General features: G+C 39.5%; 1 protein-coding gene across 1 annotated transcript; it reads left to right on the top strand.

Moving 5' to 3' along the window:
- Positions 1–280: 280 nt before the first annotated feature.
- Positions 281–12,832, top strand: LOC308693674 (nectin-4-like; the record flags this gene model as incomplete). The annotated part of the gene is made up of 9 exons (XM_081370754.1): positions 281–341; positions 5,339–5,701; positions 5,783–5,901; positions 5,981–6,134; positions 6,472–6,587; positions 6,689–6,842; positions 8,270–8,641; positions 11,910–12,003; positions 12,107–12,832. The coding sequence occupies 9 exons, from the start codon at positions 281–283 to the stop codon at positions 12,156–12,158; spliced, it is 1,485 nt and encodes a 494-aa protein (XP_081226880.1). The 3' UTR covers positions 12,159–12,832.
- Between the last annotated feature and the right edge of the window lie 8,498 nt (positions 12,833–21,330).

Raw genomic sequence — 21,330 nt, 5'->3', positions numbered from 1 at the left:
CAATTTTAGGTTTTAAAGTTTTATTTTTCATTCATTTATTTTAGACAAAATAATATAGAATTTTAATATTGGCCACAATTATAATATTGGTGTGTCCCTACTAATGTATCCTGATTATGTAACACCTTTAGTAGGCTCAAATATCTTGCATTTGTTTGTTTGACTATTAAAATAAACCAGTTCCTGTATCTCTGGTGGTGTAGCTCATTTCCTGTATCTCTGCTGCTTTTGCTGCTGCTGTTGTTTGACTCTTTCTGTTAAGACTGTTGGTCTCACAGATATGGAGTTTCTGATGACAGAGGCAACTCACAAACTTCTTATCACTTTATGCATGATTCAAGGTAAGAGGGGCTTGTATTTCTACCTACAAAGAAAAACATTTAATAGCTTTAACTGATCTGGCCATGTGGTTAGTTGTTTAATGACATGAAACTGATTGTTTTATTAATTTAGTCAAAAATGCATTTAAATTGCAATTTGACTTAATGCAGGTCTCCTATGATAAATTTCATTTCTGTGTTAAAATGAATGAAGTCAAAAATTACAGAATGATACAACTGTCCTGATTTCATAATAAAAACAAAAGCATAATTAAAATAATTAATTGTTGAGAGCCAAAAAAACAAACAAAAAAAAAACCTTAAAGTATTTATCAAGAATCTTCTATTATTATTTTTTAAGGGAAAAAAAATGACAAAAACAAAACTGCTTCATTGCTTATTAATATTTCAAAAACTTTAATCTGCCAAATAAAAGTCTTGTTGGTCCAACTAACAAGCAGAAACATCCTGAAAAAACAACAACAAAAAATTATAGGAAATTATAACACAAAAATATCAGACAATGTGATTTATCACAAAGCAAGGTTAGTCCAGGTTGTAAAATGCCATGTGGTGCAACAAAAAATGTAATGATAAAAATGTATGTATGTATAAATAATAGGGCTGGGGGAATTAACGCGTTAATCTTTGCGATTAATTTGAGATGTTTAACGCGTTAAAAAAATAACGCAATTAACGCAGCACTTTTTTTTTTTTTTGCCTCGTTTTAATGACTTTCTGTTGCGGCTGCTATTGCGAGTGTGCCGAACCAAGTCACCCTGTCATGATGGAGAAGTACAAGGATGGAGTTTTAGGAGGAACGTTTGCATTTAAAAAGTTGCCTGATGGCGCGTTTGACCAAACAAAGATGCTGTGTACAATTAGCAAAGCTGAATTCAAATACCATACCAGTTGGTTTGAAGCTGGATGCACCGAATTTTCGGCCGCTGAATGGCATTTTCAGTTTTTGGCCGAAAGAGAAAAAATACCGAAAATATAAGCCGAATATATGCCGCCCATCCGTGTTCTGCGATCAGGTTTCATGAACGGGTTTTTTCCACTCCGTGTTTGCGCCGCGCTCTCAGTTCTCTCTGTGTGTGTGTGTGTGTGTGTGTGTGTGTGTGTGTGTGTGTGTGTCGGCGCGCTGCTGCGCTCTCTGCTCAATGTTCTGCTCCATGTTTGCACTGCACGTTCTGCTCTGTCCTTCACGGCACAAACGCTCCAATCATGGACCGATCACGCACTGGAAAAGCAAAGTCCGCTCAAATAACGTGACATTTCTCTGTGGTAGACTTCTGTTTGCAATAGCCCTACTGAGCTGGTATAGTCATGCTGGGCAACAATGGTAAAATGACCTGCTCTGATCACACGCTCTGGTAATAATAGCTTTGTAGGACTATATTTTATTTTGATCATTAGTAAAAAATAAATAAAATAAAAAATCTGTTAAATTGATTATGATGATTGATTATTGAAAAAGAATAATATATTGATATATTGATGTTTAATATTATTTTAATATAGGGCTATTTTCTGTTACTTTTTTTCCTGTGTTGTTTAATTTAATTAGGTGATTCTAAGTTTAAATATTGATGATTACAAGCTTGGGGAAAATGCAATTAATTGCAGCAAATTGTGCAATTAATTAGTTTTTTTTTTTTTATCGATTACCAGCCCTAATAAATAAATAAAATACATTATATCTTAGAATACATAACTATTTTTAAATGATGATTAAAATAGGCTCACTCTATAACACTCTAATCCAAGTAAGATGAAGATACACAGGGTTCATTTAAATAGATATAAAGGGAAATATATGACATTTTATTAGGGTTGGGTATCGGTTGGGTTTTATCCGATACCAGTACCTACTCGGTATTTTTCAAACGGTTCCGGTGCTTAAACGGTTCTTGAAACGGTACTTAAGAAAACTAAACCGCACACACTTTATCAAAAAAATAATACCTCTGTGTGTATGTGTGTGTGTGTGTGTGTGTGTGTGTGTGTGTGTGTGTGTGTGTGTGTGTGTGTTTGATTTTCTGAAAAAGATTTTCTGATTAAATGAAAAATTGTGCCGTTTAAAAGGCTACTGATGTAGCCGAAAACACTTGAGTTAACATCAAAATTTTGTCTTCTCATATTATGACTTTTACAAATCAGAGAAATATCTGACACTGAGCAGAAATATTTAACACACACAGTATAGCCTCATATAAATATACTTGATATTGATATACTTCATACTTGATATGCAAGATTTGCAGTTGGCATTAAAATATTAGACTTATCCGAAGAGGAACACTGGCAGCTGAACTTGAACTTTAGTCAGGCGTGTCAGAGGTTTTGGGTTCTAATCCGCATTCGTAGTTTTTTTTTTTTTTTTTTTTTTACGATTATGCTCATCAGTGGTTGTATATCAAGCAGGGACACTTTGTGTCCATTATATTTTGTGATTTCACCAGAATGAATAGATAGGCGTCGTCTAGGGCTTAAAGGGATACTCCACTTTAAAATGAAAATTCTGTCATCATATACTCACCCTCATGTTGTTTCAAACCTGTATGAATTTCTTTCTTCTGCTGAACAGAAAGGAAGATATTTAGAATAATATCAGTAACCAGACAGTTTCTGGTCTCATTGACTTCCATAGGCTAGTAGGAAAAAAAAATACTATGGAAGTAAATGAGACCAGAAACTGTCTGGTTACTGATATTATTCTAAATATCTTCCTTTCTGTTCAGCAGAAGAAAGAAATTCATAAAGAACTGAAACAACATGAGGGTGAGTATATGATGACAGAATTTTCATTTTAAAGTGGAGTATCCCTTTAAATCAAACTTCATTCACGCACATATGAAACCCTTGCATACATGTATAGGCCTACTAAGTAGTCATACATGTATACTGCTGAATGCTCAAACTAATATGAAATGCTCAACATCACATCTAAAGTCGCTCACGCACAAACACGCAAACTCTACACACACGAGACGCGCGGAACTCTCCGCGCATACTCATCTGAGACGCGAGCACACACACACACACACACACACACACACACACACACACACACACACACACACACACAAACTCTCCGCACATAATCATATAGGAGGATCTTTGTTGACATCTTTGTACGCATGCGCGAGTGGTTGTGTGGCAACAAATCAAACAGTATTGCGGGCTGTAAAGACGCGACGAGCACTTTCAAGAGAGTTAGCGGGCAAAATCCACAATATATAAGCACTTTAACATCTGAAGACCGGAGGAGGTTTGGAGAGAAGCTCAAAATTTGTATTGGTGACAAAATCGAAGTTATTCAAAGCCCATATGAGATCTCCGCTGACTGTGCGTGCAACTCCCCAAACAGTCGAGGCATTTATACTTGACGCAACTGTTTTGTTTTAGACTGAACACCAGACCATACAACTGATTTAGACGCGCAAACTGGGTGATGATGAGATGTACTAATATCCGTCTGCTCGGGCAGATTCGGCTCAAAGTCGTGCATCTGCGGATGCGGAGGCGCGCGCGCTGTAAAGCCGAATCTGCCCGAGCAGACGGATATTACTAGTTTTTTTATTACCTTCGCGCTCATGCGGACGCGTCGAGTATAAACAAGGTTTTACAGCTCAGCCACTTGTTTTTTCATATTTTTTTGCAAGTGGAAGATCTTGGTTTACATTTGGACTTGGATGTGATCTTATAGGCTTGAAAAGGTTGGTGACCACTGCATAACGCAAACCCAGTCAAACGTTTGACTGCAGTATCTTCTATTCTATGCGCCTTATAATCCGGTGCGCCCTATATATGAAAACAGTTATAAAAATGGCCATTCATTGAAGGTGCGCCTCTGCTTATAGTGCGGAAAATACGGTAGTCTGGGTGCTGTTTGGGACACCTGAATCAGAACGCGAAAACATATGACTCGGTTGATTTGACTCAGTTTTATTATTTTTTATTTTTTTCAATCTTCTATAAATACATAGTCACTAAGACTTAGGCCTACCATGAACAAAATGAGCCTCACAAACTCGATCAGTAACGTTAGGAATCCAGGCTTCGGAGCGTCCAGGTTCAATCGCCTAATTGCACACGACCATTTCTTTCGTTTTTCACGATCCTTTTCAGAGTGAATTCGAAAAAACTTTTTATCAGGCCCCCAACGAGCCGTACAATCGACCACACAGCAAGAGTGAACCATCCTCTTCTCTAAATCCTCCTCCAAACGTGCAAAACAATCAATTTACATGTATCTAGCGGTGTTTTCTGCCACACGATTCCCATGATGCAACGCGGCAAACATAAACAATGACGCCACAAAAGATCCGCCTATAGACGGCGCCTCATAAATAGATCGATCTCCGCAACGAAGCGTGTGTCCGAGTGACAGTGCGGTGTGCGCGAGCCACAAGAGAAAACACTGTATCCGCGCCACTGATTGCAGCGGCAACGAGCACTTTGATCACTTGATTTAAAAAACGCATTTCAGCGCTAGATCGCCTCTTATTTAACAAACGAACTAAATTAATGCTCGCTCTGCTGGTTTACTGGAGATGTTTTATTATTGGATCATTTGTGCCGCGAGATGTTTTATAGGGGGCGGTAAAAAACGTCAGGCACCGAAATCAGGCACCGAAAGTTTCGTTCTTATTCGGTCTGGTTACTACCGTTTACGTCGGAACCGGTTCCCTATTGGAACCGGGTCTCGGTACCCAACCCTACATTTTATTTAATGCTTAAAAACAATAAATAAATAAATCTACTTTTATCTTGAAATATATTTTTAAATTTTAAATCATGATTAAAAATGTACAAAACATGTAAGAAATATATCTAAAAATAAAGTGAAATGTAATAAAAGTATACTATAGATGACAATTAACTTTTTATAATGCCTTAAAGGTGAAAACTTGTCAATAACACATCTCTTAGAATAAATGAACATTGACCAATGATGCAATCTGTGGTTTCATGAAAGAAACTGATTATCACTCATGAAAATGGTTTATCAGGAACGTACGGAAGGCTTATACATCATAGCGAGTCCGTAACTGCTGTGGAGGGACAGAACGTCAGCCTGCCATGCTTTGTGGGAGAGGAGCATGAAATCAAAGTTATCCAGCTGGAATGGATTAAACAGCAAAAAGGAGATGAGAAGACTGATAAGAAGATCGTGGTATTCCATCCGACACTGCCAGCACATTACTTTCAAACCGGCCCTCTTCTGACGACGACCAGTTCAAAAACTGGACAGCTACAGGGCTCTGTCCTGACCCTGTATGAAGTTACCATGAAAGACAGTGGAAACTATATGTGCGAAATTACTTCTTATCCTAATGGCTCGATTAAAAGCTTTACAAAGCTGCAGGTCACAGGTAAACTGCTCACGGTAACCTACATTCTCATTCTCTCAAAAATGTAAAAGTGAACAAGCAGCAGCTGTCTGCTTATTTCAGAGCCTCCAGCATCAGCAAAGATGTCGCATCCATACAGATTCATAAAAGAGGGAGATGAAGTGAAAATAACTTGTTCAGCAAGCCCTCCACCACTCCGTTATAAACTTAGACGGTCAAAGGTGAGACAGATAGGAAAATATACATTTCTAAATGCCATGGTCTATACAGCTGTTTTGTTGATCTCTTTCTCCTCATCAGGACAAACTATTTTGGATGGAAAGCTTGAATGGAGAGTTCATTTTACCAAACGTCACCAGAAACGACAGCGATCTGTACATCTGTTTACCTGAATGGGACTCATCTGTGCAAAACCAGCAAGGTCTCAATACCACTATGGAACTGACTATCAATTGTGAGTGTTGAGAATACAAAAAAAAGTTTTTGAGTTAATCTTTATCATTCTCTGTTAAATTAAAGCTTATGTAAGTAAACAAAATCCATATCAAATATATTGTGTATGTAAGTGCCGTGAGCATAAATAAATCTTTCCTTTTCCTTTAAATCCTCGCTTATCGGGCTTATGCTACTCTGACCAATGCCTGAACTTCGTATCTTGAGCACTTCTTGAGTTGTTTTTGCCTCTTCATGACGACTCGCTTAATTTAGTCCTAATTTGTAAGTCGCTTTGGACAAAAGCATATGCTAAATGAGTAAATGTAAATGCAAATATATCCTATTCTTCCAAACAGTTCTTGATGACATTGAGTGTAACAAAAAGAGCCCTTTCAATGTCAGTTTTGGTGAGGATGTGACGATTTCTTGTACTGCAAAAGCATCTCAGTACTTACAATATAAGTGGATGAGGGTAAGACTGTGAAATATTAAGATATTGAAATTAAATATGTATTGTTTTAAATAAATCTTTTGTAGCGTATTAAAATGACAAATTCATGTGATGATTTTTAGGATGGCACAACACTGTCTCTCTCAGACACTTTGTCTCTGACTTCCGTGACATCTGACCAGTCAGGAAGATACAAACTGACAGCTGTCTTTCAGGACAATCAGCTCCAGACAGACATAGAGTTCTCTATAAATGTTCTCTCAAAGCAAATCGAAGGTAAGAAAAAGCTTTATTTTCCTTTTTTTTGTTGTAATTGCAATCATATGGCACTTCCATTTTTAACTGTGTATATGAAATGATAAAGTCTCAGTTTGCCCAAAGCAGATGCACACTAGAGTGCAAACAATGGAAAAACGTAATACCACCACTGAAGCCCATGAATTAATTACACATTTTGGAACAGCGGTACATAAAAATATCCATAATTTAAACTTTATAAACTAGCTTACAGTAACAGCCATACGCGACTCGAGTTCCAGCCGAAGAGTGACCTCTAACCCAACGCATGGCGTATTGATGAACGTGGAAATGCTGAAGATCGAGCAAAACAAAACACTGTGGGTCACGAATTAGAAGTCTAAAGCGAGAATTTTTAAAGAGAAATGTCAGTGGAGCTTGAGTTTGTTGCCCAGCCCTATGTTTGATCCGCGAGATTACAGTTATAATTAAGGATATTTTCTTACAAAAATGCATCCCTTCCCTTCAGAAGGCCTTGATTAACCCCCCGGAGCCGTGTGTATTACTTTTATGATGGATGGATGCGCTTTTTTGGGCTTCAAAATACAAGATACTAGCCTAGAAATCTAGACGCACCATAGCGGCAGCAAAATGTATTTTGCAGCCAGGGCAGTCTAGCAACTCTCAATAGACTTTCGAGCTGGAAAAACCAAACTCTAGTCAGGCCAATCACATCGTGTATAGAGTAGGCGGGGCGGGCTAAACATAATGACGACAGAGTTGCGACGGTTCCCTGCTACTTGAAAACAAAGAATGGCTGCTGCTGCTGGAGAACAGTCTTTCGAATCGGCTTTGGCCGCAACTCTGTAGGACTTGGAGTTAAGCTTTTCTTTGAGAAAATAACAAAGAACGGCACTTAAGTCATTCTTAAAAAAAAACGTAGTTTTGCCGACCAGATACGGCAAAAGTTTAATCTACTAGCTCCGCTGGCGGGAAAACGCTCTGGTTGGTCTAACATCTTGATGTAGGTCTGGCTTGTCAGGCTAACAAGGTACCATTGACTCCCATTATAAAGCTTGGAAGAGCCAGGATATTTTTTAATATAACTCAGATTGTATTCGTCTGAAAGAAGAATGTCATATACACCTAGGATGGCTTCAGCGTGAGTAAATCATGGGCTAATTTTCATTTTTGTGTGAACTATCCCTTTAACCTATGTAGGGTGGCAGGAATGCTGGAGCCTATCTCAGCATCCCCAACTTAGGCAGGGAAACACCCTGGAAGGATGGCCAGTCCATCACAGATGTTGTTTTATATTATATTATATTATATTATATTATATTATATTATATTATATTATATTATATTATATTATATATTAGAACTGTGTACAAACAAATGTTGACGAATATTTCCTAATATACATTCGTTATGTTTCATTTTCCCTATAATGATTGCTGTTGAAGGAATGACAACACCTTCCTCAGTAAGAATCACCAAACATCTGAGGAACTTCAACTCCACGGGGATCAGCTCATGGAACACTGGTGCTATTGAGACAACAACAGAATCTGGTCACTTCCTAACCAGCACATCAAAACCAAATGCTACCACGACAATCCTACAACCCAGCCACACCAGCCAAAGCACTCCTCTCACTGGCAGCTCTTCTGCTTCACCTGTTGGCAATGCATCTACATTACATACAAGCACTGTAAAATCTATAGGCAGCTTTTGTACAAAATCTCCAAGCCCACATCCAGAAACAGTTACAGGAAGAAAAATACTTGCTTATGTTACGAAGAAAAACATCACCACCACTGTGACAACATCGGGAGGTAAATTACTCTTCTGAAAGTCACCATGAAATCAAAACTGACCATATTTACTTTTTAATACATGTACTCACTGGAATGTTATTCCAAAGAAAAAAAAGCATTTTTTAATCTTTTATCAAAATGTAAAAACTTGCTCTGTCCCTAAAACGACTTTAATTTTCTGACATCACATAGTTCGAACGGTCTTGTGGTGAGCGCCTTAGTGAAGTTCTGAAACATTAAAGGGTTAGTTCACCTAAAAATGTCAATTCTGTTGTTAATTACTCACCCTCATGTTCTTCTAAACCCTTAAGACTTTCATTTATCTTTAGAACACAAAATTAAGATCTTTCCATATGGATCTTAATCCATATGAATTGAGCGGTTTAGTCCAAATTTTCTGAAGAGACACAGTCGCTTTATATGATGATCAGACTCAATTTAGACTTTTATTCAGATATAAACATTGATCAGTGAACATAAACAGAAGCTCAACCAAACCTGCTTGACGCACGAGAGTTCTTGATAGTTATTGAACTCCTTGGTTTTTGAGAGTTCTTCAACTCTCTGTTGAGGAAGCTCAAACATTTTGAATCGTCAAAGATGCGTAGCTGCCAATGGAGAGACAAAAATCCCTCAAATTGCATCAAAAATATCTTCATTTGTGTTCCAAAGATAAACGAAAGTCTTACGGGTTTGGAAAAGACATTTCCAAGTAATTATCCATCCATCCATCCATCTTCTACCGCTTATCCGGGGCCGGGTCGCGGGGGCAGCAGTCTAAGCAGGGATGCCCAGACTTCCCTCTCCCTGGACACTTCCTCCAGCTCTTCCGGGGGGACACCGAGGCGTTCCCAGGCCAGCCGGGAGACATAGTCTCTCCAGCGTGTCCTAGGTCTTCCCCGGGGTCTCCTCCCGGTGGGACATGCCCGGAACACCTTCCCGGGAAGGCGTCCAGGAGGCATCCGGAAAAGATGCCCGAGCCACCTCAACTGACCCCTCTCGATGTGGAGGAGCAGCGGCTCTAATCTGAGCTCCTCCCGAGTGACCGAGCTTCTCACCCTATCTCTAAGGGATCGCCCAGCCACCCTGCGGAGAAAGCTCATTTCGGCCGCTTGTATCCGGGATCTTGTCCTTTCGGTCATGACCCACAGCTCATGACCATAGGTGAGAGTAGGAACGTAGATTGACTGGTAAATCGAGAGCTTCGCCTTGCGGCTCAGCTCCTTCTTTACCACGACAGACCGGTACAGGGACCGCATTACTGCAGAAGCTGCACCGATCCGCCTGTCAATCTCCCGTTCCATCCTTCCCTCACTCGTGAACAAGACCCCAAGATACTTGAACTCCTCCACATGAGGCAGGAGCTCTCCACCAACCTGAAGCGAGCAAGCCACCCTTTTCCGACTGAGAACCATGGCCTCGGACTTGGAGGTGCTGATTTTCATCCCAGCCGCTTCACACTCGGCTGCAAACCGTCCCAGTGCATGCTGGAGGTCCTGGTCTGATGAGGCCAACACGACAACATCATCCGCAAAGAGCAGAGATGAAATCGTGTGGTCCCCAAACCCGACCCCCTCCGGCCCCTGGCTGCGCCTAGAAATTCTGTCCATAAAAATTATGAACAGAACCGGCGACAAAGGGCAGCCCTGCCGGAGTCCAACACGCACCGGGAACAAGTCTGACTTACTGCTGGCAATACGAACCAAGCTCCTGCTCCGGTCGTACAGGGACCGGATAGCCCTTAGCAAAGGGCCCCGGACCCCATACTCCCGGAGCACCCTCCACAGGCCGCCGCGAGGGACACAGTCGAATGCCTTCTCCAAATCCACAAAGCACATGTAGATTGGTTGGGCAAACTCCCATGAGCCCTCCAGCACCCTGTAGAGGGTATAGAGCTGGTCCAGTGTTCCACGACCGGGACGAAAACCACACTGTTCCTCCTGAATCCGAGGTTCTACTATCGGCCGGATTCTCCTCTCCAGTACCCTGGCATAGACTTTCCCAGGGAGGCTGAGAAGTGTGATCCTCCAAGTAATTAATGAAAGAATATTCATTTTTGAGAGAACTAACACTTTAACCATTTCGAACCAGTGCTTCGTAGCTTGTATCAAATTTGCCAAGTCATGTGATTTCATTACGTTGTCGTACCTTGGTTTCGAAACATTATAACATCGCTAGATGGCATTGATCTGTTAAACTCATGAACATATCTAATGGTTTTAACTGATCTTGGGTACATTTTATAACTGTATATTTATTTTTAATGAAAAAAATTAATTTTAGTACTTGTGTGTATAATACAAAAAGGAAAATATTTACCAAGTCTGCCAAGCTCTGCCTAACACACAACAAGTACTACACTTTGATAAAAGAACACAAATTTTACAGAACCCACATATTTAATGGGATTTTAGCCTATTTTAGTTGCATTTGCGCCATTTTGACCAGCCGGTGCCGCAAGTCTGTGGTGTTCTGAGCGCTTCGAAAGAGTGAATCATTTCGCAAAGAAATTGGTTCAAATGATTCAGAGTTTCAAAAAGCTCGCATCGATTTGGCATTCAGGCTTGAGTCCATTCCGGTACGGAGCACCCACTTTTCATGAACAAGTGTGGTATCAAAATCTGATTCACCGTGAGATTATCTCCCCTGCATCTTCCTATAAGGGTAATATTAAGGATTAGGTATGTGTGGCTGTGTGGGTTTTAAAAGATAGGGACCACTCAGGTACCAGCCTCCCCAACAAATGGACCAATAAGAAGGAGGGGAGACAAAATTTCACAGGGATTAAGATTTCTGTACAACACCGAATTCTGATTCAGATTATTACCCCCTAAATCCCCAGTATAGGTAGATTTAGGAATAGGTGGGTTAGGATTAGGCAATCAGGTAGCACCTTCAATGAAATTAGTCGATTAGTCAAAATTAGGCACAACAACGGTAATGCAACGGTAATATTTCACTTGGAAATACATCACATTACTAATGTCACATATGCTACAAAAGTTTTTATATTTTATTCAAATCGAGTCATCGGTCATGTATTCGGCTTAACTGGAATATTCTCTGAATTAAATGATAAATTAAAACTATGAATAAAACTTTCATGACTCGTAGCAAGGAGTCAAAATTGGTCACTAATGTTTTATGTTGATTTTAAACTAATTTAATACACACAATGAAGTCATCTGATGTTTTTTGGCTGTAACAGAGAAACCCATAAGACTTGAGCTATTCATAAAACTATTATTGGTTGTCTTTTCCTTGCATATCTCTGTCTCTCTTTCAGAATCAAAAAGCACAGCATATATCGCTATTCCGATTGTGTTGCTGTTGCTCGTGTTGACTGTGCTTCTATACAAAAGACACCTGAACCAAAAAAAGTGAGACTCACCAAAATCATCAGCACATCCACTGTTCTTTTACATAATTGCATCCTACACATTTTCAGTATATTTATCTACATTTTTACTTTTTCTTTTTCAGAATGGATATGCCACCCCCTTTCAAAACTCCTCCACCAAATACACATCAGTGAGGAACCATGATGTCTCCATGACTGAAATTCTTGTATGAATGCGTCATGCACTTTTGTACTCACAAACCGTGGGCTACATACATACTGACTGGAAGATTTTTGCTGAAAATCTTCACTCAAAATGAAAATTATGTCATCAATTACTCATTCTCATGTCGTTTCAAACCCATAAGAGTTCCGCTCATCTTCAAAACACAAATTATTTTGCCAGATATATGCCTGAGAGATTTATTTTCCTTCATTGAAAGCCCATGCAACCAAAATATATGTAATCCATGGATTACTAAAATGTAATCCATATTAATTGAGCCGTTTAATTCAAGTCTTCCGAAGAAAATCGGTCACTTTAAATTAAGAATAGATTTAGTTTATGCTTTTGTTTACATATAAACATTGATGAACACACATATACATTAAATATGTTAAAAAAAAAATTTCGAAGATGAATGAAGAATTAAACTCGTTCAGTTCTCATTTTTTGCTTGAAATAATCCTTCAACGTTTTTTTTACTGCACATTTCCTCTGTATTATGTCTTTCTGAATAGGTTTTACATATAATTTGTTGCTCTAAAAATAATTTGTTCTTTTTTTGTAACTTTTGAAAAATGTGCAAATTGTGACTGAATTTTTATTGTGCTTTACAAACATTAAAGTGCCCCTATTATTTTAAAGTTTCCTAATGTTGTTTTGAAGTCTCCTACAAGAGGTTTACATGCATCAAAGGTAAAAAAAACTGTTTAATTTCCTCATAATATACATTTGCACATCACATTTTCAATGATTCTCAAACGACTCGTCAGATGAATCAATCTCTCTAAATCCCTCCTTTCCGCAAGTTACTCTGCTCTGATTGGCCAGACAGCGCAGTCTGTTGTGATTGGTTCACCGTGTACAGCGCACGTCGAAAAAACAAAAACGGCCATTGCCATAACGTCAGGTCTGCATGTCCTGAGGCTTCCTACACCGTAAACTAAACACAGTAATGAACAATGATGTCGATTTTACCATATCAATGCGAGCGCGAGTCAGATGATAAAACACTGGAAGAACTAGTTCCCTTTTGAGAGGTATTTCGTATTGCATAAGGCTTGGCTTACGCTATGGGAAAACTCCTTTCACACATTTTAGGTAATTTCTTTTACATTGCTGCAATGTAGGAGTAAAGCTAAGTAAGTAAAACTCAAGATATTCAAGTCAAGTCAAGTCAAGTCATCTTCATTTATATAGCGCTTTTAACAATGTAGATTGTCTCAAAGCAGCTTTACAGAGATAAGCGTATAATTTAAGGTAACAGAGATTGTTTCGGCTTTACAGCAGAGTTAAGTTATTTCCATCTAAAGTTAGTTTTAATTGATTTGGTTCCGTCGCAATGATCATTTGTTATTAAATTAGGGGCCGCTAAGACGACACCATTCTCTCTACACAGACTTTAAACGCGAACCTGTGAGAAACGCTGATGGCGGTCACAAGCACATTTAGAATGGGTTCTATAGTTATGTGCGTTAGAATATACGCAGGTTTGGAATTCCCTACAAGCCAAGCCTAAACAAAATACTTGTCTTTCCTTATAAATTTTGATAAGGAATTTTATTTTATTTGTTGCTTTGGGGTAGGACCGCGAGACGAATTTTCCCGACAACGCCTTATCTGTAGAGTGGTAGTGGGATCCTCCATAGGGAGAGACTAGTTGGCACTTCAGCACTGCGTTGTCATCGGTCCAGGCGAAGGTCCTTCGTCAGATCTGGATACGGCCTGGATCCGGCAGGCTGCAGGAAAAACCTTGGGATAAACACAGACACTAAAATTAGCGTAGATGCCATTCTTCTCATGATGTAACGAGTACATCAGGATTTTTGGGAAGTGTTCCCGGTTCCGGCTGACCTAATCTATGCAGCATAACATTAAATTATAGAAGTCTATAATGTATTATGTGAAAGCTAGGTCAAAGAGATGTGTCTTTAATCTGGCTTTGAACTGACAGAGTGTGTCTGCTTCCCGGACAATGGTAGGAAGACTGTTCCAGAGTTTTGGTGCTAAATAGGAAAAGGATCTCCCGCCAGCAGTGGATTTTGATATTCTAGGTATAATCAACTGGCCGGAATTTTGAGATCGTAAAAGACGTGACGGACTATAATGCGTTAAGAGCTCGCTCAAGTACTGCGGAGCTAAACCATTCAGTGCTTTGTAAGTAATCAGCAATATTTTAAAATTTATGCGATGTTTAATAGGGAGCCAATGCAGTTTTGACAGAACTGGGCTAATATGGTCATACTTCCTGGTTCTGGTAAGAACTCGAGCTGCTGCATTTTGAACCAGCTGTAGTTTGTTTATTAAGCGTGCAGGGCAACCACCCAGTAGAGCATTACAATAATCTAGCCTTGAGGTCATGAACGCATGAACTAATTGTTCCGCATTTGTCAATGAGAGCATATGACGTAATTTAGATATATTTTTAAGATGGAAAAATGCAGTTTTACAGATACTAGACACGTGACTTTCAAATGAAAGATTGGTATCAAAGAGCACACCCAGGTTCCTAACCGACGACGAAGACTTAACAGAGCAGCCATCAAGTGTTAGACAGTATTCTAGGTTATTACGTGAGGAAGTTTTTTGTCCAATAATTAGAAACTCTGTTTTTTCAGAATTTAGAAGTAGGAAATTACAAGTCATCCAATTTTTTATATCCGCTATGCATTCCGTTAATTTTGTGAATTGATAAGTTTCGTTAGGTTTTGAAGAAATATAGAGCTGAGTATCATCGGCATAACAGTGAAAGCTAATGCCATGTTTCCTAATGATATCTCCTAAGGGTAGCATGTACAGAGTGAACAGCAGCGGTCCTAGTACTGAGCCTTGTGGTACGCCATACTGAACTTGTGATCGATGAGACATCTCATCATTTACTGCTACAAACTGATAACGGTCAGATAAGTATGATTTAAACCATGCTAGTGCATTTCCTGTAATGCCAACATAATGTTCTAATCTATTTAAAAGAACGTTGTGGTCGATGGTGTCAAATGCAGCACTAAGATCGAGTAACACTAATAGAGAGATACAACCACGATCGGATGATAAGAGCAAATCATTTGTGACTCTAACGAGAGCTGTTTCGGTACTATGGTACGGTCTAAATCCGGACTGGAAATCCTCGCAGATATCATTTCTTTCAAGAAAGGAACACAGTTGTGAGGATACTGCCTTTTCTAATATCTTTGACAGAAAAGGTAGATTCGAGATCGGCCTGTAATTGACTAATTCTGAAGGATCAAGTTGCGTTTTTTTAACAAGCGGTTTAATCAAAGCCAGCTTAAAGTTTTTTGGTACGTATCCTAGAGACAAAGACGAATTAATGATATTAAGAAGAGGATCTATGACCTCTGGAAGTATTTCTTTCAGTAGCTTAGTCGGTATAGGGTCTAACATACATGTTGTAGATTTAGATGATTTAATGAGTTTAGTAAATTCTTCCTCTTCTATAACAACGAATGAATCAAATTTTTCCTCAGGGAGACTACAATGCACTGCCTGATGCGATACTGTAGTAGACGGTTGCATAGTTATAATTTTGTCCCTGATATTATCAATCTTATAAGTGAAGAAGTTCATAAAGTCATTACTGCTGTGTTGCTTGGAAACTTCGGTGCTTGAAGCTTTCTTTTTCGTTAGTTTAGCCACCGTTTCAAATAAATACCTAGGATTATGTTTATTTTCTTCTAATAGGGTTGAAAAATAAGCAGATCTAGCAGCTTTTAAAGCCTTTCTGTAAGTAATTGAGCTCTCTTTCCATGAAATGCGAAATACCTCTAGTTTTGTTTTCTTCCAGTTGCGCTCCATTTTTCTGGCTGCTCTCTTAAGGGCCCGAGTGTGCTCGTTGTACCACGGCGTTGGACTATTTTCTTTAATCTTCTTTAAGCGCAACAGAGCAACTGTGTCTAAAGTGCTGGAAAAGAGAGAGTTAAACGTTTCTGTTGTAATATCTAGTTCTTCTAAGCTATCTGAGATGCTGAGATGATGAAACTGATTAGGAAGATTATTAATAAAGCAATCTTTAGTAGCAGAAGTGATAGGTCTCACATATTTGAAACACGGAGTCGGCTTTGCAGCCTTGGCTAAATGCAAATTACACGAGACTAGATAATGATCTGAGATGTCATCGCTCTGCTGCAGAATTTCAACGGCATCCACATCTATTCCGCGTGATAATATTAGATCTAGAGTATGATTACGACGATGAGTAGGTCCTGACACGTGTTGTCTAACTCCAATTGAATTTACAATGTCTTTAAATGCCAATCCCAATGCATCTTTTTCATTATCGATGTGTATATTAAAATCACCAACAATTAGTACTTTATCTGCAGTCAATATTAATTCTGATAGAAAGTCCGCAAATTCTTTGATAAAGTCTGTATGGTGCCCTGGTGGCCTGTTTACAGTAGCCAGCACAAATCTCAAACGTGATTTATCGTTTACACTATATATTTTTACATTAAGAACTAATGCTTCAAAAGAATTATATTTAAAACTTGATTTCTTAGTGGTTTTGAAACTGTACTATAGATTACAGCAACACCACCCCCTTTGCGTTTCAGACGAGGCTCATGTTTATAACAGTAATCTTGCGGGGTTGATTCATTTAAAGTAATGTAATCGTTTGGTTTTAGCCAGGTTTCTGTCAAACACAGCACATCTAGGTTATTATCTGAAATCATATCGTTAACAACGAGTGCTTTTGAAGTAAGCGATCGAATATTCAGCAACCCAAGCTTTAGCATTTGCTCATCTGTATTATAGCTGTTTTTTATTTGTTGAACATCAATTAAATTTTTAACCTTAGTTGGGTTTAAAGTTTTTTGGATTTCCAAATTCGGGGAACAGACACAGTCATATATATATTCAATAATATATTTAAAGGGCCCCTATTATGTATGTAGGATTATCCTTGAACAGTCCAGTTCATATTAACCCAACACCACATTCCACAGTTCGGAACGATTCCCCAGTGAATCATTAGTAAGTCATAAAACACAGTCATGGTGCCGAGATGGCTAAAGGAGATGTCACCCCCCTTTCCCTTGTTGTGTGTGTCTAATCTCAAACCAGCAATGCCAGGACAGCAGGAAAAGATTCCTCTTTGTTCCACAAACTTAAGACCAAATGGCCAAGAACCCTGTGGTGACCCCAATGCATAAATCCACAGCCTTATCAGGAAACGAAGGATGCTAAAGCATTCTTATGGCCCAGAATCACCACAAACCCTAAACCAGGGGACACCCCCCTTTCTGCAGTTGTAAATTCCAGAGACTTTTTGTCTCCAAAACCAATAGACTGAAATTAACCCACTTGTGGTTTAATACAAACAACGATCTCAAAATTGCTTCCAATAAGCTGAATTGATCACCAGTATTTACCTCACATATATCTTAAGTATCATGTATATTTTATGTAACCTGTGGAGTTCTTTCTGTGTGTTTAACTTTCATTACAGCCTATTTGTAAGGTTTTCTACCTCAGTTATAGGAACTAATCACCAGAAGTTGCCTCATACATGTGTATTCTCTGTAGTATGTATGCTGTATATTACTGAAGTTAATTTTGTGTGTTAAACACTTATCACAGCGAAATCCTTATTTAGTTCCACCTCCACTATGGGAAGTATATGTATTTTGGTACCTACTTGATGGGTAAATGATTTCTAGAATGTTGATATAAAGTAGTTGTGTGTAGGATGCACCATATTTAAACTATTAAGTTTACTTATTAAAGCGTTTAACTAAACTCTCAGGAGTTTGGGCACACGTGATCATGTGGACTTTACGCTAATTACATGCAAGAACTGGAGAACGGGGCGTAGGTCCCGCCCAAGACAATATCTGATTGGCTGTCGCACTAGGAAGGACGGGTCAGATGGACACGCTTATAACCCAATGACAAGCACCTATGCGTTGCTTTTGCCTTGCTTTTTGCCTGCCTTGTGCCTCGCTTTTGCAGTGACTTTTGCTCTTGCTGACCTTTCCATCGTCCAGCGTGTATGCTTACATACTCTTCAAACCACCAAGAGCTCACTCAAAACTCATCAACTCTTCCGTAAGATCCTTCGTTGAACTTCTTCAAAGAAACCCCTCTCAGAGTCGCTCCAGCCTCAGAGGAAACTCCGTTGCATAGCAACCCGCAATCCAGGAAATCCCGCGAACGAAGTGCCACCCGGCAAAGCCAACCAACCACTCACCATCGAGTGCTGTCCCTCAGAACGCATCATCGACCGACTGCCAGCCAATCAGCGCCGAAGAGATTCCCTCTCCAGCAACTTCGTCACAGGGAACGCACGCGCTCAAGAGCATCTAAACGCAAGTACACAATTCTCCTAATTCTGGCTGAACTGGTGCAAATCTTATTAAGAAAACGAACTAAGATTAAATTGCTAGTAGGTTGATTCTCTCAGGTTGCGGTCAAGAAATAGTGTCTAACGCTAGACATTTGGGACTCATTCACACTCCGTTAATAACATCACTCTCTGTCACTGTTTGAATGAATGTTTGTGTGTTTTCGTGTTAGTTTAGTTTGTGTGTATTAGAGTAGTTCAATAAAGTCTTGGTTGACTTTACATACAAGCGTCTTGTGCTGTGTGCTTACAAGTTACTGCCTTAAACTTAAAAGATTTTGCTACCTTGCTCATATTAATCAGTTATCATAACTTTATGATATTATTACCGTAGGCCACGGGATAATAGTCGGTCCAGAATTGATAAAATACCCTAATCTCAACTTATCGGTGGACGAATAGTTGATAAAGTGTTAAATATTAATTCTGAATAATTTGCATAATAATTCGGTTCTTATTTACTGTAATTCAATTCCCTTTTGAGTTATATTGATCTTTAATTCCCTTATTAATCTTACATGTATTTTGGAAAATGACCTTTCATGTAGTGTGTAACATAGCTCTAAGTGAATGAAAACATCCTGCAAAGTTTTAAATCTGAAAGTGTACCGTATATTAAGTTATTGTCTTTCAAAAGTAAGAGTCGACTCTGAGTCAATTAAATGAATCGTTTTCCAAACGAGTCATAAGCCGTTTTGTTGTGACGTCAAGACGAAACATTAGCATATTGCCCGCCTACTTATTGTGTGCGCAGACACCAGGGAAAACTTGAACCTCAAACCAGCAGCTGATCCCTGTGGACACTGGACAGCATCATGTCCAGGAGACACTGTGCTCTATAATGTGAAGGTAAAGCCAGTTTTTTCTTCACTGCCCAAGGACGAGCATGTGAAGAAACAGTGGTCAAAATTCATCTTTACCATGATACCACAGCAGTATAATCCTAAACTTTTGCGGTGTTCCCTTTATTTCACTGACAGATGCTTCCCAAATCTCGGAGTTCAATGCAGGATTCGCAAACCGCTTGCTCTTGAAAAATGGTGTTCAAAATACTTAGTTTTGAGTTGTATATTGTGTAGGTCTCCTGCTAACTGGCTAACTCACGTTATCACTGTCTTACTGAAATTCTTCTGCTAATCAATTGTGGGCCACTGTTACCTATAACTGTGTATATTAATGCAGATTGTCTGTCGTTCTCACTACTTTGTGGAAAGATTAAGCATAGAGCAAGATCTGTTTTACCAACGTTTGTTACATCATCCATTCATGCTAGAGCCGAGGCCGGACCGATCTCCAAAAAGCCTTTATCAGATTTCCCAGTCCCCTCTTTTCAGGCGGCTGGAAATACCAATGTTGCAGTTAATGGGTCTGTTATAAAACATGCACACCTGCAAACAAACGCCGTTTTTACGGCGACTCAAATATTGCACAAAAAGAGCTTTTTTTCTGTCTGTTCACCCAGCTCACGCTGGAGACATAACATATGTAGATCATGTGCCCATGAAAAAGTACACACCCCTATACAGAAGCACTGTTCACACAGTATCAAGCTCTCCTCCAGCTCACGCTGGAGATGTATTTCACGAGTTCACACTTACATACAATTTAAAGGGGTAAAGTTGAATGCGTATTTGGCGTGCTGTCTGGGGGGAGGGCTCCCAACTCGGAGTTCGGCCCGAACCCAGAATACTCCCCCCGTATTAGGACTAGAAGTGTGGAGAAGGGGTAGTGGAGGGATGCTGCTAAACTGTCAATGGATTGAGGTGAGACTGCTGAATGTATATATACCTCTTACCATTGATTGCTGAGTGCTCTCCACTTGTGTCAATTATCTGAACGTGCTCCTCCCGAACCAGGTTTGTGCAAGGGATGCAATAAATGTAGATTGGGTGCCCGCTATGAGACACGCACCCCTACACATGAAAACTGTTCACACAGTATCAATTTTCCCTCCAGCTCACGCTGGAGATGTGATAAAGGCAGGTTGAGTCCCCGCTATAAAGCCTGCACCCCTGCACTTGAACGCTGTTCTCACAGTCAAGCAGAAAGCCGCTGGACGATCGGGTCCCTACCACACGGCGGCCTGTCCCAAAACTTCATTCAACCCCTGGCTATGCTGGCCAAGGCCTGGGAGGCCATCCCCGGTATATCAGAATGGGTGTTGAACATAATAAAACAAGGCTACTCTCTACAGTTTGCTCGCAGACCTCCACGCTTTATAGCCGTGGTCGAGACGACAGTAAGAACCAAAGTGACGCATGTCCTTCGTGCCGAAGTGTCGAAACTGTTAGAGAAAGGGGCTGTGGAACCGGTCCCTCGGTCACAAAGTGAGTCGGGCTTTTACAGTCATTACTTCCTCGGGTAACACTTTATTTTGATAGTCCGTTTGTTGAGACTTTACTAGTTATTAGTAGCCATTCAGTAGCTTGTCAACAGTGCATCAGTTGACATTCAACAACACTGTTTCAACAGACAAGTAACTTACGTTCAACTGACTGCCTATAGACTATAAGGTACAATTCAAGTGTTAATCTACAGATTTTACAACAAAGTGCCTGTTGACTGTCAATATTATTTTGCAACAGGTTATTAACCAATTGTCGACTAACTTTCAATTGTCAACTAACTTTCTGTAGATTGAGTACCAACAACTCAAGATCAATCTGTCAGTTAAATGTCAACAGTCATGTCAGCATATGAAGTATATGATACTGTATATCCTACTCAAGGGGTCTCATGTGCATCAAATTAATGATTATTTTAGCTGATTTAAAGCTGTTTTA

The sequence above is a fragment of the Scardinius erythrophthalmus genome, assembly GCF_964197995.2.
Source record: "Scardinius erythrophthalmus genome assembly, chromosome: 7".
Lineage (NCBI taxonomy): Eukaryota > Metazoa > Chordata > Actinopteri > Cypriniformes > Leuciscidae > Scardinius > Scardinius erythrophthalmus.
The sequence above is the reverse complement of the archived record's forward strand: the minus strand, read 5'-3'. Positions and strand labels throughout refer to the sequence as shown.